This window comes from Dryobates pubescens, chromosome 15 (genome assembly GCF_014839835.1).
Source record: "Dryobates pubescens isolate bDryPub1 chromosome 15, bDryPub1.pri, whole genome shotgun sequence".
Lineage (NCBI taxonomy): Eukaryota > Metazoa > Chordata > Aves > Piciformes > Picidae > Dryobates > Dryobates pubescens.
The window spans coordinates 15,200,226-15,218,027 of record NC_071626.1 but is presented as its reverse complement, the minus strand read 5'-3'; the positions used below and the strand labels follow the sequence as shown (position 1 = coordinate 15,218,027).

Below are 17,802 nucleotides of genomic sequence, written 5' to 3'. Positions count from 1 at the left end.
CTAACCCAACTGCTGCTAATGGTTCATTTTCATACTATGCCATGAAGAAGTCTTCTTTCTACCCTTACACTTACCGACACTGTCTTTTCCCCTTGTATATTCTTAGCTGATCAGCAGCAGCTCCCCTTTCTACTTCACGTTGATTCTTTTCATGCTGCTTTAACCTGCAAGCACTACTTGGGGCAAAAAGAGAAAAGGTATTTTCAGAGGCCATAAGCAGTTTTAAAAGGGAATGGCATGATAGCTTAAGATTCACAATCCCCTTCATGACAATGATAATTTTATTCCAAGCACAAAGCCCTGAAGGGATCTTGCTGTGAGTACAAGGATATTAATTATCTGTGTGTTACGAGAACCACAGCTGTAACCAAAGTTCTTGCAGACTCTATTCTGGTGATGATACTGAAAATTATACTAAATACATCATATGAAACTGAGAAAGTTTCATATATAGCTTTAATGTCAGCTTAACAAACTGATCATATCACTTCCACATCCTCTTTGAAACACCTGTCAAAGCAATACACATTCAATGTTTTTAATATTTCCTCATAAACTTGCTACTCCAACCCCTTACTTTCATTGTTCTTCAAAATCTCCCAAATTAGCCTCTCTTTCAGATATCCAGGTGTCAAGAACTGAAAAGCCCACAGCCAAACTCTAGCATACCGACACCCACAAGCCCCCAGGCTCATGCATCTCCCCAAATCATACTTTTCAATACCTTAATCAGCACCATGGCGGCAGCGTAGTTAATTTGCCATCCATGGTCACCACCCTGGCTCCTTTGGCACACAGATTTTGTACCTTCCTGCACTAATAACTGCTTCAGCAATGCAAGTTTTTGCAGATTCTTGTTTCTTGGCTGTATTTCCAACCTCCTTTTTCCTTTCAAATACCTGCAAATCTGGAACAAAATCAAGCGAGTCCAGCGGCTCCCTGTAGCTCTATCCCAGGTACCGTATCGCATGAACTCCCTATAAAACACTGAAGCCACATCTTAAAACCAAGCAGGTTTTTCCATCCCCAACTCATCTTGCTAGAAATTATTTCCAAGAAAGGTACCAAGGAGAGGGCTGCCTGCATGCCTCTCTTCCAGATCTTTTCCATTAAAGCCAAATAACACTTTCTGGACATGATAGGCCTTAGTTTTCAGTCTTAGAAACAAAGACATTAACTGCACAGTTTTCAAGGTCAATGCCACTTCTTTCTTGGGTTTGATCTTGCAGACATGTTTGTAGTTAAGCAAAAACACTAATATAAATTAAGTCCATCTTTCCCCTGTGGTTTTGTAACATATTTCTTACAACCCAGCAACCAACCAGCAGCAAGAGAGAAACATTCCCAAGCCCCAGAGCAGACTCCCTGCTGCTTTTTCAGCAGAAACTGGTAATAGTCATGAGGAATTCACCAAAATTTTGCTCTGAATTACTACACCCAAATGAAAAGCTACAAATTACCCCAAGCAAGTACAAAAGCAAGAATTTCCTTTCTTTTAGTCCTTCTTATAAGTGACAACATCCACTGCAAGCCAGGAGGAGCAAATCAGTCGAATAGAAACAAAACTGCGAAAGCACCAAGGCTTAAGGAGGAGACAAGTTTCAGGTTCAGAAAGCTCATGCCTTAAAAATAGTGCCACAGCTCAGTTCTGCCATGTCAGTTTCTTCAAGGGAGTTGCACCTGAGTAGTGCCTTCCAGCTGCCTATGGGCCAGTCAGGCTGGGCACCTTAAGGGCTGGGCTACAGCCCACCATCCTCACACATTTGGAGCCCTTCTGCAGTCACCAGCTTAGCACTCCCTGTCTCATTGGAGGGCTGTTGTCATCGATTTGGTAACCGTGGGCAGAAGCCTCCCAGGGAGTCTCGACTTCAGCTCCTTCAGAGGCACTGGGAGGGAAGAAGGCAGACAGACATGCAGGCACTGGTCTGGAGGGGAAACACTTTCCGATGAGAGGAAGGGCAGATGGCCCACAATCAGATCCCCAGAGAGCCCTCAGCCGCATTTCACCAGGGTGCACAAGAGGCATCGGAGAGCCACATGTAGGCAGGGTCTGTTTGGTTTTCTTGTCTTCCTTTCTAGAGAAAACCTTCATGCTTTATGCCTGCTCTCTGAAAAATACAGCTTACCAGCCTGCCTCAAACGCCACACCAGCCCCAGCCCTGAATAGCACACACAGCTGTGTCGAGGGGGATGGTGGAGAGGAGGAGGGGAAGGGAGCTGCAGCACTGAGTATCTCAAGCAAGACATAGCATCAGTGCTGATGACTAGTCCAGTTACACCCGTGATGAGAAAGACAGATGTTTTGCAGAAAGTCAGCCACTGGCTCGTATTAGGAGGTAGGAAAACAGACAGTGTAGACGTCAAATTTTCCTCAGCCTTTATCCTCTGCTAGCCAGGACAGATCCAAGAAAGACAGGTATCTGGCCGCAAGAAGTAATAGCCTTCTAAGTCTTGGTTCCCCCTGAAAATCTCATCCTGTCTGTAATACCAGAAACCTTCCCCAAATGCAACAGTCACATGGCTGCTTTTGCTGCAAGAAAGGCTGGAGGAGCGATCAGCTCCTTACTGCTCACACAAGTATGTGAGTGGGTACTAAAAGCTCCATAAATGAGAACATACACAAAGACTGAAACTGCAAAGATTGAAACATTACTTAAGCCAACAAAAGAACCTGTAGGAGACTGGGGAGAAGGTAGCCTTGGGATAAGCTTCCCCTTGTGCAGAAAATTCGCTGCAGGACTGCGGGGGTGAAAGAACAAAGATCTGTTTGGTATTTAGGGCTCGCTTAGGTTTTTTTTCTTGTTGGCCATTTTTCAGGTTTTAAACCTGCAACACCTCCTCCAAGCAAGTCACATAAGCTGCTACACAGGATGGTCTCTTCCCACACCTACAGTTTCAAGGTTAGCCATACAAAGGAAATAACACAGGTAGTAGATAAACCTTGTGGGTATGAAGGTGCATGTAGACAAACAGCCTTGAAACAGATGGTGTAGGTTCTGCTGCGGTCGTAGCGCATTGCAGGAGTAAGTAGCTCAGGCAGACAGAATTTTATTTGGGAAAATTCTAAACAAAATCATGCACCACAAATGCAACATACCACTGTGCACCTCAGGTGTGCTGCAAGCAGGAAAACGTGCATAGAAACAAGTGTTTGTTCAGGATGGCTGGAACTCGAGTTTGGTTTTCCTTCTCCCTGCTTCAGTAAATTCAAACCAGAACTGGGAAAAAAAAAACAACCAACCAAACACCCCACAACCCAAAAACACCCCAGATCACTGCTTCCATGTGATTATCAGAAACTAACAAAAGTCAGCAAAACAAAGTGACCTCAAGTAGTGACTCAGTAGTTTAACAGGGACATGAAAAACACAGAGGTCAGACTACTGCCTAGCAAGACCACACTTAAACTTGAGCAAGGAAGTGCCTTGGGTCCAGGACTGCTGTGGAAGGAGACACAGTTTGAAGCAACTCAGATGGTCTCTAGCCCAGACTCCAGCCCAAGCAAGGTCAGCACTAAGCTGAGACTAAGTTACTCAGGGTTTTATCCAGTTGGGTCTTTAAAACTTCCAAGGAAGAGCACAGTGCAGTTGATCTGGGCAGCCTGCTCCAGTGGTCAGCTATGGCCACAGCAAAGCCATTCTTTCTTACTTGTCTGAACCTCCCTCACTTCAGCTGATGTCCATTTTCTCTCATTCTCCCATAATGCAGTGGTGTAAAGAGTCTGGCTCTTCTTCCACAGCTCTTCATACCACAGCATCCAAATGAAACAGGATGATTCAAATACCAGCAATTTAAAGATGCTTTCCTTCCTTCACAAGCCATCAGATGCTTAAAAGCATTTAGCCACAGCTGAAAACCCTGCTTACATCCAAAACTGGGGGCAGTACTCAACATCTTTAGCACAGAACAAGGGCAAGTGATCTTCCCCATCTCTGTTGGGGATTAGCCCCTCATGCTTAAGGAAGCACACATCTTACCTCTCTGCAGGCAACTTCAACAAGAGCTGGGAGATGAATGCTCCCAGGTGTCAGCAAAGGCATGTCCCAGCATGTACAGCCACTAAAGCCTGTCAGCAGTATTGTTCTTTGCCCCTACATTACAGGGAAGAAGCCTCCACCAACACCAGTTCACTTCCCTCCCGCATCTCTTTTCAGGACACATCAGACTTAGCAAGCAAGGAGACATGACGCTCCCTAAGGCACCTTCCCAAAGCTCCTTAAGAGGTTATCAGAGCAGCCTGGTCTCTATTTCTCACACCATATGACTAACAGATTGCATGGAAGGACAAAGCCAGCACAGCTGCAGAGGAATGTTTATCCTTGGCAGAGAGGAAAGAGATGAAGTGGGTGCCACATTTTTCCATTAGATTTCTGCTTGTCACCAAGCAGAGCCAGATCACATCCAGAAGATTGAAAGCAAGTTAGCAGCAGATGGGGGGGTGGGGGGAATAAAAATGAAGTGAGTAGTTTCCACGACACAGTGAAGGCACAGCGAGGTCACTGACACTATTAAGCTCTACATTTGGATGGATGGCAGCTAAGGGGATAACTCTAGTAATTCAGCTCTATTCCATTTAACCAGCCTTTCCTTATTTTCTCACATTACCTGCTTTGCTTTCCAACTCACCCTCCTCAGAGGCAGCACTCTATATTTGACAGAGCATTCATATCCTCCCTGCACACATTTAGCACTGATATAACTCAATTCAGTGTCTCTTTTCCATGGTCGCAGGCTGCAATTGACAGCTCACAGACAGAATGACAGTCCCTGCTGTAAAGAGCTCAGCATCTCAGGACAGAGACACTGGACACCGTGCCCACCTCTGCTACATCTTACCAAACCTCACCATTTTTTTACCTGTCTTCTCTACTGCCTATTACTCACATAAGCAAGATGAAAGAGTAACCTACTTGCCAGTAACAATATGGCCCTGAACCAAGCTTATTTTTCATGTGCTGCTTGGGTCACTTTCATACAAGACAATGTAGCACCCAAGACAGCCTCCACTGTTCACCAACACTGGGTGAGCATCATGGAGAGGTGGCAGTACAATTAACTGGATCCAACACCAGTGCTTCTTTGAACCTGTCCATTTCTCTGCTGCAAATGCACACTCAAACAACCCTTTTTCCTACTGGTGCTTGAACAACTGCTTCCTCCACATAATCCCCTTTCTTTCCAGTGACACACAAATAATAGTCCACTGGTATCAAACAAATTTGCACACATCAGGATTACATCTAAGAACAACTCTAAAAGCTACCCATATTATTCCCAGTGCACATTCCTTTAGCCTAAAATGCAGTTCCACCACCCCTTCCCCAGGCAAAACCTGTTCTTTCACATCAGTACCAACACCTAGGCTGACACAGGGTAAGCTGCATCAAGGAACTGACACCCCCAAAAGCTAATTTCTTGCAAAAAAGGTCATTTTACAACTGGATGAATTCTAAGGCAGCTGCAACAACAGCCTGCGGTTACATCCAGGTGGAGAACTGAACTGCCAGGTATTGTCACCCAGAAAAAACACAGCCAAAGGGCATCCAGATAGTTGTGATTTCCCAACTCCATGATTCAGAGAGATTAATAAGAAGCAACAGCAGAAATTAATGTGCCCTCCTGGAAAAAAAACCAGATGCAGGGCTCTAGGGAATCAGAGGTGTTAAAGGGAGGACCTCAGAAACTCAGAGTAGGTAGCCCATGAAAAACACCACCAAGCTAGGTTAGTCATCCTACCTGACTGGCCAGCAATAATTGCTGGAAGTCTCACACACAAAATGATCCTTCTCCAGAAGCAAAAGAAACAGCCCAAGTCAGAGGAAACAGAGGATGGATGTTTAAATCAACTGTAACAAAGTGACTGAAAAACAGCTTTTAAAGACTGCAGGGAGGACGGCCAACAGACAGCACTAAGGAGAGCAGGGCCTGATAACTGGATACAGTACAAAAAAGCAGCACCTATCTGCAAGGGAAAAGACAAGACTTGCCCAGTCAGAGAGAGACGACTACTTGAAAGGACCATCTCTTCATTTCCAAAGAACAAGAAGTGCCTTGGTAGCTGAAGCACCAAGAGAAAGTGAGCCCAGTGACACCGAGCGCAAAGGTCTTTGACAAGATGAGTAGCTAGCACGACACAGCACAAGTGAGGTGCCTCAGAGCCCTAGGCAGCTCTTCATTCCCTGTACAAGCAGGGCCCTGGGAGCTGCACTGCTAACAAGGTGCTAGCTCGTGAGGCAGGTATCTCCCTGCTCCTGTTGTAGCAAAGCTGAGCACATCCACTCTAGCTTAGCCCTGTAAAAAAAGCCTATTAAAGGAGGCTTACAAGCCCCCAAGCCCTGGGGCACCATCTTGTGTCACTACAGGATGGTATTGCTGCCTGGAGAGGCTCCTAAGGTGCTGAAGTAATTTTATTCTGCAGTAATTACTTGTCTCTCGCATCTGTCAGACAGCTTGGAGGTAAAGTGGCTTTGCCAGGTGGTGCTATAGGAGACAGCCACACGGTATGAAGCAGAGACAAGCTAAGAGACAGTCAGAGCTGGTGGCACACAAGTCAAAGGCCTCTTTGTGTTGTATCTATTTTTAAATTAGTTTTACTTTATTTTGTCACAGCTGGCATGAATACAATCCGATTTCACAGTCTACAAGCAAAAGCATGAATGCAGACTTGCAGGGGAGGAGAAATAAGGCACAAATGAACTGCTGCAACTAAAGTCAATGCATCAGAGAACAACAGGGACACAAAGAAAGATCAAATCAAACTGCACATCACCACTTGGGATCTGCACCTAGCAATATCATTCCCCTCCACAGACACAGAGGAGCCTAAAAAGTGAAACTGCTTTAATCATTACTGGTCACCCCCAAGAGGATCGTGAAAACTTACTTAATTCCCAGCTATGAAAGACCCCAAAGAAAGGACTCTTCACAGTGCAAACAAAGACCTGCACAGAGCAGAGGTTCCTCCCATAGCTGTAGATAAGTTCAACAACTCCAGACACAGGAAAACCTTGTCTGGTAACACAGAACCTGCTCCATGCTTAACGACTGCTTTTCCACAGCAAGGAAACATTTACAGAAGACAGTGCAGACCAGTCACGTCCATCAGGGAAAAGAATAAACAGTGGGTTTGTACATTAAACGTTGGCTCATTCTTATCTACCGTGCCTCAAAGTCAGCCCCAGGACAGACTGACATTTTTTCCAGCTCACGTCCTCCCTGCAGATGAAGCACTTCACTATACAGTTACAGCCCAAACCAGCCAGCAACTCAATCCCCTGATTTTGCTAATTTTAACTGTCAGAAAAATCAGAGAGTGAAGTTTCAAAGTATCAGCTTCTAGAGGAACTGCAGATCTCTTAGACTAACTATGAGGACCTGACATGTCCCTTGGCAAACAGGAACGGTTTTCTTATGTAAATTTGTTAGGGAAACAAAGGGGGGTGTTTGCAGGGGAGGGGGCTGATGGCTTTCGATGCAAGGCACTGACTACAACTAGTTCAGCTGTTCAGCAGCTGTGACCTTGGGGGTTTTTATTTTAATATGGAAAGTCATTCTCAAAATTTGACAGTACTATGAAGTCTCTATACAACCATTTTAAACCCTCCACTTTCACTTTTTCCCTCTTTACTAGAGGATTTTGGCAAAATCCCGGGAAGTTCTGGCATTACAAATACTTTGCCTAAAGTCAGCTGTGTGGTTCTCCATAGGCAGGTGTAGAGAGAAGAAAGTGTGAAAGATTTCAGTCAAACTCCTCTTTCAAGTGAAGTGCCCTCCTCCCCAGGAAAATCAAAATAAAAACCCCCACCAAACCTCTCAAACTATATTGACACCAGATTTTACAGAGAGTTACATGCAGCCACCACAAAATAAGAGCCAGCTCCACATCCATACCTGCTGTGGTAACCACAACATTCAATTAAATAGACACAGATTGTAGAAACCAGGCACTGTCGTCCATTTAAACCAGCCACTGCCACTGCTGCACACAGAAACCTAGAAGCAACCCCTGGGAGGGAGCATTTCTGTAGAAGTCATCAGAACACAAAGTAACAGCAACCATCATGTATGTGGCACAGGAAACGAATCACAGCAAGCTCTTGGTGAGGTTCAGAGGCTTGTAATAGGCGATTTTAATCTGAGGGAAGAAGGCCAGCTCAAAGTGTCCCTATCTCATCATAAACAACAATCGCAGCCCTGGACACTAACCATCAGGGGCAGATCCCTTTGGTTTTGCTCTCACAGGGAGACAGCAATTTGGTAGCCAAGTCCTGGAACACCCCCTCCTCCGCTCAGGGTAATATACATTGCACCCACATTCCAGCGTCGAGCTGCCCACAGCATCACCACTGACATGGCAACAGGCTTGCTGAGCTCAAACCCACTCAGACATTTGCATCACCAATGCAACACTTGAGGCGTTTCAGTTTTTTTCATAGGAGCTTCAAGTTCAACAGGCAAGCTCTTTAAGGAATAAGCAATTTGGGCTACTTAACATTTTAAGGATCTTCCAGTTAACCACTCAGGACATGACACCTGGGAATTTAGACCTAAATATTTAAGCTAGCCACTGTCTCCATGTACCTGTAGGGTAGGTGCAGTTCTGCATCTGTTGTGCCAAGATCACAGTCATACTTAGATTCAACTGTATTTTACTACCATCTGGAAGCAGCAGCCAGCAGCTAATGTGTTAAAATAACCATGAAAATGGGGGGGCAAAAAAAGACTGCCTCTTCAGTATTAAATAAGGACTTCTTACATGTCAAAGGCTCCTAAGAACCATCTGCCTTTCATCTCTCATCCAGCAATGGGACAGGTAGTTGGCATTTCACAGCATGTTTGTCAACAGACTTATCCATCTGCATCAGATCTGGCATCTGTCACTGAAGATGCCATCTCAGCTAGGCTGGGTACCACTACAGATCAATCCCAACAGAGAGCCATGACTGCAAGTAGAGCTCTCCCAGATCAAACCTGCCTGTGTGATAGGGGAAGTAACTGCAGTGGCACAGAGGCGAGGAGTTTGCAACTCAGCCATGCTTCTGCTCCCTTTGGGTAGCAGCAGACTTTGTGCTTCTTTATGCTTGACTGCCAGGAAAAAGAAAAGGCATGCCAATGTACGCATTGCCAACACACAACCATAGCAAGCCACAGGGCATACAAAGATAATATGTGCCAACACCTCACATGCCATGAACACACCTCTGGGATACTTTGCAGCCTTCTCTTAGATGGGAAATGAAGCCAATTGAGAAATAGAGCCACTATAAATAAAGCTATCTGCCACCCAGGGGATTAGCACAAACTGTGAAGACTTTGATGAGTGAGGCACCTCAAGAACTGCTGCCTTCTAATGCCAGAGCTGAGCTCCTCGAGGTCCCACTTTCTCCCAGCACTGATGATGGTATCACCAACAGCACTGGTGGAGTGAGGAAACTGCTCCTCACACTGCTTCAGGCACTGGTGAAATCATCAGCTGTTAAAGAGAAATGTAAATCCCCAGGAGGCTAGATTTCAGCTCTGACAATTAAGACAGGCTGGAAGAGTTTAAAACAGAGGTCAAGTTTTTAAGTGTATGCATACTTTCATGCTTGTCTACTAGCTCCAAATCAACAGACCCATGAACAGCCTTCGTGGTTGTAAAAAGGTTGACTTTTAAGTTAAAATACACAAAAAGAAGCTTGCACAGAATTACCACCCTCACCTCTCTGCATACATGGGTCTGACTGCCAAAGGACACTGATCCTTCTTCCTGCTCGAGAGCTCTCCGCTCAGTCATCCTCATCTTCTGCCTACTCTGCCTTGTCAGTTCAGCTCATGCTCCAAAGGCTGCATGACTATTGCAGGCACCTTTCCTAAGTCCACTCAGAAGTCTTCCTAACTGGCACATCCAGCTGTGGGACACCATGGGAGTGCGTCAAGACCACAAGGTACCAAAAGGCATGCGTTCCTCAGCCATGAGGATGACAGAACCAGGTGGTGAGTACTCACAGTAAGAGAGCACAGGAGGGTCTTCTCATCACCTCAGTCTTTTCAGAAACACCCTTCAACAAGTTTACAAACACAGCAAAAGCAGCTGGGCCAAACCCATCCTCCCAGATGTTAAGCATAAGCCAGGAGAAGAGTAGATGTTTTATCTAAAGAGGCTGGTTGGTTGTTTTGGTTTCACATGATTCTATGAAGTTTTGGCCAGAGGTAAATGGAGGACTTGTGTTTCATGATATCAAGCACAGTATTTTGCTCCACACAGCAGGATTCACATTGCAAAAGAAAAAGTTCAACAGGCAGAAACACGGGCTTTCCCCCATGTTAACTTCAGAAAGTTTATCTTTCTTCCCCTCAAAAGATCCAAATACTTCATTACACCAATTTCACCCACAGCATTTGGTTGCTTTTATTTAACTGGCAACTTCTTTCAGAATAATTCCAAAACAATAAATTGATTACACATTTCATTTGACTTTAAGATGGTCTTAAACTCTTACAAGAAATCTTAAACTCTTACAAAAAAGCAGTCAAAGAAAAAGACCACACAAACAAATTAACGGTAGGCTGTCACTCTCAACAAAGCAGGTCACCACCCAAGTTTTTGCAGATCCAGCTATACACCACCTCCTGCAAAAGACACATGTCACAGCATTCAAAGCTTAAAATCCTCAATGAAGCTTGAAAACAGTACAGGAAAAAGCACCATGTTTTTATCCACCAGACAGCCAAGGATGTTTGTGTTTGACAAGCTACACTTTAAATGAAATCCTAGGTTCCTTGAATTAGAGCAGATCCCTGCCACTGCAGCCACAAGATCTAGCCCAAGTGCAAGATCTCCTTCAGAGAACTGATTAAAAAATTATGAGAACACTAAATAAGAAAAGAAAAGTTAAAGAGTGGCAACTCCATTCTCAGCACAAAGATCAAAACAAAGCGGGAGGAACTATTCCAGCACAACCGTGAAATCCAAACAGCAGCACTTTTCAAAGAGTCTTTCATTACATTTCATTCACAACATTCCTCTTGGTAAGGAAGGAAAAAACAAGCAAACAAACAAAAACACCAACCAAACAAAAAACCCCAGCTGTTTGAAGGAAGAGCTTTCTATTGTTAAGTGTTCCTGCTGGCTCTTTAAAAAGCCAACCCACCGTAACATACGATTGCTTTTTCCCGGATCTACCAGAAGATACACATTGCGCAAGAGAGCCCAAGAGTTTTCAAAGACAAAGAAGCCAAACAGTATTTAAGGACAGTCACGCCTGCAGCAGGCTTGCTTCCTGCTGAAACGCGGTTTGGAGCTTGTGACGGATACGATCCCGGATCGGAAAGGCCACCGCGTACCACATAGAACAAACAAGACTTGTTTGTCTTTCAAGACTAACGCCATGAACTCCATGCAGTGGCAACATGCTGCCTCGCTGCACATCGTACTGATGGATCCCAGGGAGACGGCCCCTCTCTGGGATGCCTGTATTCGTCCACCGCTCTCTCAGGTACAAGAAAGAAATGCAGAGCATGGGCCACCATCTGTGAAGCACCTTTCCGCAGGCGGGCTGGCACAGGCTAGTCACCACCACCACAGATTCACAGAATCATGCTACACTAGGTTTCCATCCGAACACATTCTCGACATCTGCACCAAACTTGACCACCCTCTGCTTTTGTGTGAAGAGGACTAGAGAAGTCTTCCATGCACACTGTCCTGACATGCTCCAGCTCACTTCCACTTTGGATTTACATCTGAACAGCTTTATTAAGTTGTGTATCTGCACTTCCAAAAAGCCTCCAGGATAGCAGATAAAATACACAGCAGAGATAACAAGATGCATTTCCCTGAGGTTGTCCTAACTGTGCAAAACTAGGAAATTATTAAAACAAAAACCACCCCAAACAAAAAGCAAGCCCCAACGAACAAAACCCACAAAAATAATCAAGAACAGCAAAAATTTAATCAACATCTTTAAAAGACTCCTCATAGCATGCCTCCGGGACAGTTAACTTTCCCAACATTGGCACGATACACAACTAGGCTCCAAGGTGAGCGTGACGGTTCACAACGTCCCGGGACCTTCTGTCACTTCCTTCCTGCGCTGGGGTACACCGGGCAGCTGGACGGCGCCGGGACAGTCTCGCTAGGATCCCCCGGGGAGAGGCTGGTATCACTGAAGGGAAATAGGGAACCCCGGCCGGGAAGTGGGCTGCCCGAGGAGGGGAGGAAGTTGTGACGCTCCGGCGCAAATGAGGCGAACCACGGCCCCCACGCCTGCCCAGGGGCAGCAGGATCCCCGGGGAGACCAGGATAGCGAGGCAGGACTCCCGGGGAAAGGCAATGGGCAAGCAACTGCTGGCCAAAGGCCCACGGCACTTCCAATCCCCTAATACCGACCTCTTCCCTAAGGGGAGGCCGAGGGTGTCAGAACAACCCCTGCCACTACGTCCAGAAACACGGCCGCCCACAGAGGCATCTCATACGTTCCCTGCCCCCATCCCCCCGCGCCTTCTTGGGGGCTCCGGGCGAGCAGCGGCCGCGGAGCCCCTCCACGGCTGCGCCCCCGCCGCTCCTCACCGTGTGGCACAGCAGGGTATCGGGGTCGGCGGGCTCGCACAGCTCGCTCAGCTTGCGGTCCCAGTGCAGCAGCGGCGGCTGCTCCCCACCGCTCTCGCACACCTCCATAGCGGTAACAAGCAACGGGGCACCCCCACTGCCCGATCTACCGCACCCCTGTCTGCCCCTGCACACTCGCGGCGGCCGGCTCACGCCGCGCCGCCCGCTCCCATGGGCCGCGAAGCCGCCCGCTCCCTCTCTCGCCCTTCGCCGCGCTGAGGCCGCGTCCCCACCGCCACTCGGACTGTGCGGGTCCCGGGGCGGGTGGGTCGCCCCCGCCAGCTGCAAGTCGCGCCCCGCCCTCGCACCCGAGGCCACCAATCTGGAGCGAGGACAGCGGCCGGCCGGCGACCGCACCCCAACCGGCCCCCGCACGACTCCAGCTGGGGAATGTGGGCGGGAGCTCCCTCAGAGCGTCACGGCGGGGAGGGGGGAAACCCCCGTGCCCCGCGCGGCCAATCGAGCGCTGGGGGCGGCGGGAGCGACGGGCGCGCCAGCCAACGCGGCAGCGACAAGACTGCAGCCGCCGCCAGCCGTCCCGCCCCGGTGCGTGAGGGCGGAGGGGCAGGGAACCGGGAGCACAGCGCCACCTGGCGGCCTTCGGGGGGGGAGGAGGGGGTGGCGTAGCTAGGGGGCTCCGCCGTGCCCGCCCGGGACGGCGTGACCCTCGCCGGAGCCTCCAGCGACCTCCCCTGCCACGGTCAAGGCAAGGGGTTGAAGCCAGATCGAACGGTTCGCTGGCAGCGGGAGCGAGCAGGAAGAAGCGGATGAGGCCCGCCTTGCATCAGTGACCGGAGGAGCGCTCACAGGGAAAGAGAGTTCGGGCAGACGGCAGTAGCAATGGACAGCCCCACTCGGGCTTGCTCCTTCCGTGCTTGGCAGTCGAAATAAACATCAAGGGGGAAGGAGGAAGGCACCAGCCCCTTCATATTTCGGCTTCGTTAGAAAGACGACACGAAAATCACAAAGCGCCGAGACAATGGTAGTGCTTGTTTATTAAAGTTGTGCCAGAACGTACCTTGTAAAAAGCAGTAGTTTTGCACTGAACTGCACTTTGATTAGCAGGCACTGCTGTGGCTCTCACCCAGTGCAAAGCCCGCAGCAGTAAAAATAATTCCAGGCAGTAGGAAATTCTGATATTTTTAAGAGTTGCTTTTATGCCGAGCCAAAACACCTCTGCCATTTAATAATTCCCTAGAAATGAAAGATGTCCAATCCTCACAATTCAAGGAACTGGGCATTCTTGGTGCTTCATTTCGGCTCCTGGAACTCAGTCAAGGCATTTTGCTGTGGGTCAGTTCAGCACTAATTGGCATCTCCACACCGTGTTGTGCATGAGTCATCACAGCATTGCCTGAGACAGTTGCTCTCTTCTAAACATCCTGCTCAGACTTCATTTCTTGTGGCACACCACTTCCACTCAGAGCAAATGCTGGTGCAGCATTAAGCTATGTAGTCCTCACTGAAGGAGAGCCCAGATTAGCCCTCCTAGGAAAACACTCGTAAGGACTTCCCAGCACTCGGTCACAATACGAAAAGAAAAACTAATGGTGATTGAGTCACAATTGTCTGCAATCAATCTTTAAAGAAAAAAAATCATGGAGTGGAACAAAAAGTACATTGTTAGGCAAATATGACAATCTGTAACTGCCCCAACCACAGATCTCCTGCAAAGAGGAGCCATTCTAAGTCACTGTGAAACAAGCCAGTTCAGTATATATGCCCTCAGCAGCACAGAAAACACCTAAAGCCAAGTTACTGGAGGCCAAATTGTTACCTACCACTTTGTCAAGCCCAGCCGGAGGTACAAACTCGTGTTCTGGCACTGCCCCTGTTGTCAAAGCAATTGCATTGTGCCGGTCCAGAGATGCAGATGGTGAAACCTGTAAAGGTCAGTTCCTTATCCAGAAACCTCTATTTTCATTAGCTGTGTTCTTACTTTCAAAGCCTTTATGGCTTGTGATAATCCATTTAACAAAAGGCTCTCCATCACTCTGTTCTGTTGGTGGACATTAGATCCTTCTACAATTACTGCTGACTAGAGAATGTCTTTGGGTTGGGGCAGTAAATTCCGCTTCTCACATGCAGAAAACAGAGGGTGACCCATGTTTGCCTCATAAGCCAACAAAATAAAAGCCACTTTAAAGATGTCAGTGACTGGGTGGCTGCAACTTCATTTGCTGAACATGCCGAGGATGAGGTTCTCCTCAGGACAGGTATCTGACCAAGATGAACCTTCTTATCCCAGCACATTTCTGAAGAAATACTTCTTTAGGAACCTAGTTGCACAGGGTATACTGCTGGAGTTCCCCCTTGGGTAAAGCGCTCATGGGAAATCAGGCACCCTGGGTAAAGAATGCACTGCTTTTGCCAATGCTTCTCACTTCCTGCATCTCATAAAATTGTGTCCCTCTCTCCTATGCACTTGCCTAGCAGGTCTCTTGCAACATTGGTACTGAGGCACAGCTGTTCCTATGGCACACACTACTGTTGAGTATCCATAAGCATCTGAGAAGACTTTTTTGTCCACTCATTAATTTTGTGTATCAAAATAATCAACTTCCAGGCTTATTCACCAAAATAAAACATGATATTGGTAACTGGGCATCCTAAGCAGATCCTGCCCTATTAGTGATCAAGGCTGCATCTCATTTTTGAGCTTTGATGTTCCTAAAACAATTCCTTGAGATTTTGTAAGGAAATAGTTTGCTCTGTACTGTGGCAACTAACAGCATACAGAACACACAAACTTCTGTGCTGCAGCACAGGTTCCTGAGACCTGTATTAGCAAGCACATACAAAGCACCAAGAAGAGAAAAGTAGAGGAAATTAATACTTTCCAAAGAATATTAATTATTCAGTGGTGTGATACAATACATGGGAGAGCAGTCTAACATCTCCTGCATTGCTGCTCACAAACTGACACTACACCAGAAATCAGGCATTGCGGAGAGCACCACAAAACCCACAGCATGATACAGGAAAAAGGAGGATAGTTGTCTGTATTACATGGAGGATTTTAAACCATAGGTTTCAATAAAGGAATGCTAAAAATAAAAGCTCTTTTTCTGTTTCATAGCTTTCCACTCAGAGCAGTTGTAGTATCATTTTTAAGTTCCAATACATCTGAGAGCATTTTGATTTCTTCTTTTGTTTAAGGTCATTTCCTCACCACAGACTTCTGAACTGTGTTTGTAGTCACTCTCCAGCACAGGGGTACAGTGATAAAACAGACTAATCTCCAAGATAAAAAGGTGGGGGTTTGTCTGGAGATAAGGCTGAGGAGAGGTCAGTTTTCTTTTACTGACTATTCTGACCCCTTCTGTGAGGAACAGAAAGTCCACAGGGAAAAAAAACCAAACATCCTCCCCCAAACAAACAGAAAACCCACACAGAAAGAGAAACTAAGAAAGAGGAGAACATTAAGGCAAAGCTCCAAACAAACACCACTTTAAATATCAAAGAAAAAAAAAGCTATTAATAACAGAAGTCAAATAAGTCACAGAAAGCCTGGCAAAGGAAGGGTGCTCAGCTTTCCTTGCAGATCCAGGTTACCAAAGCTGCAACTCCTGCAAGTGCATCATTACTCAGTCCTAGATCAGGTCAGTTGCACAAAGGCTCATTAAATATTTACAGGTGACATTTTTCTGACTTATGGCAACCAGGATCAAGATAGCCATCTGTTTTCTACAGACATTCTGTTCAAGTAAGTTTGAAAAGTCAGCCAGCAAGAACAGAACAAACATCAGCAAAGCCTGTAGGATAACAATTGCTAGGTTTTTTTGATCAACTACAAATGAAACATCTTACCCCTTGAAAGCCATAGAAAATGGTCATAGTTAGAGAAGGCTTCTTCCACAAACTTTGTACTACTTAAAGAGTACAGCAAACAGACTTCAGGACTAAGAACACAAAGAATGACCAAGTGATCAACTTATAATCACAGTGATTGCTGGAGATTGTTCTGATAACAAGCTTCATCCAGGACAAAGCAACAAGAAAGAAACCAAGTCACACATTAACATGCATTTCCCACAGGAGGATGTCTCTAGAAACCCCATGAAAGTTGATTTGTGTGCCATGTGCAAACAGTACTTGTACTACCCTGTACCTGGTAACACACTAACAAAGCAAATGTCTTGTGTACATTGCTGTATGGAGAAGCAAGACAAAACAGCCACCATGTAGGTACATACAGACATGCTCAACTACTTAGCAAAAAGGCTACCAACACAGAAATTTGTTATAAATAGCAGGAGTGTTTGAGACACTGAAGTTTTCTTCCCACAATCCTGGCATTATATTCTTTTTCTGACATGACTACTTGTGAAAGAAGTGGGATTGCCAGTACTGGAGAGAGCCCACATAATTGGTACACCCACAGATATCCCAGTTCCTTTTACCCACCTCTTGTACCCAAGGACTTTGCAAAGCACTAATTCAGCTTTCTTGCCTTTGCAACTCATGGCCTATCCACATGGGCTTTTATCAGGCTCCCAGACACTGCTGGTCTTCACAGCAAAGCTAGGACAGGGTTCAAACATCTATCCTCTACATGCAGGACATTGGGCAGTCACCTGGGTGCAAGTCTTTTGGCTGGGTTAGAATCTAAGCCAGGTACCTGCTTAGATAGCTCTAGTAATCCTATACAAGTCCAAGCCCTCAGCCATTCCTTGTCCATCCTATTAGTCCATCTGCAGAAATCGTGGGTCTTGAAACAGAAACAAAAGATGCTTCAGCCAGTGTCCCACTCCATTGAAACAGCCTTCTCATTACCCTCCACATCCCACAGGGTTAGGGAAAATTCTGTCTGTGTTCCCAAATACAAGTCACACCTCACTTAAAGTTGAAACATTACTTGCTGGGTGACACAGGCACAATGCCAATGATGCCTTCCTCAAACCAGAGCACTAGTCACAGCAACAAACACGAGAAAAGGGTTTCCTACAGCTTACACTAAACTCACAGAAATAACTGAGTGGCACTGAGCTGCATTGCCAACCAGAAGAGCTGTCTCAGGGCTCTTAAGAAGTGATCTAAATTCTTGGTTAAAAGGCTCTGTCATTTCAAAAAGAAATCATCTCTATCTTTTCCCATCTGTCTCCATAAATTCCTAAAATAAATTCCTTGTTCAGGTCAAACACTTCTAGATGTCCTGGGTTGATGCAAGCAATCAGGGTTTGCCTAATCCAGTTTACACAAGAGGCTAACAT

The 17,802-nt window shown here is 46.4% G+C and overlaps 1 protein-coding gene across 1 annotated transcript in view; it reads right to left on the bottom strand.

The window, feature by feature from the left end:
* CREB3L2 (cAMP responsive element binding protein 3 like 2) overlaps nucleotides 1–12,864 on the bottom strand; it is a 79,130-nt gene extending 66,266 nt beyond the window's left edge. The window contains exon 1 of the mRNA XM_054167678.1: nucleotides 12,551–12,864. Coding sequence (XP_054023653.1) covers nucleotides 12,551–12,658 — 108 coding nt within the window. The 5' untranslated portion in view covers nucleotides 12,659–12,864. The remainder of the gene's footprint in view (nucleotides 1–12,550) is intronic.
* Nucleotides 12,865–17,802: the final 4,938 nt, after the last annotated feature.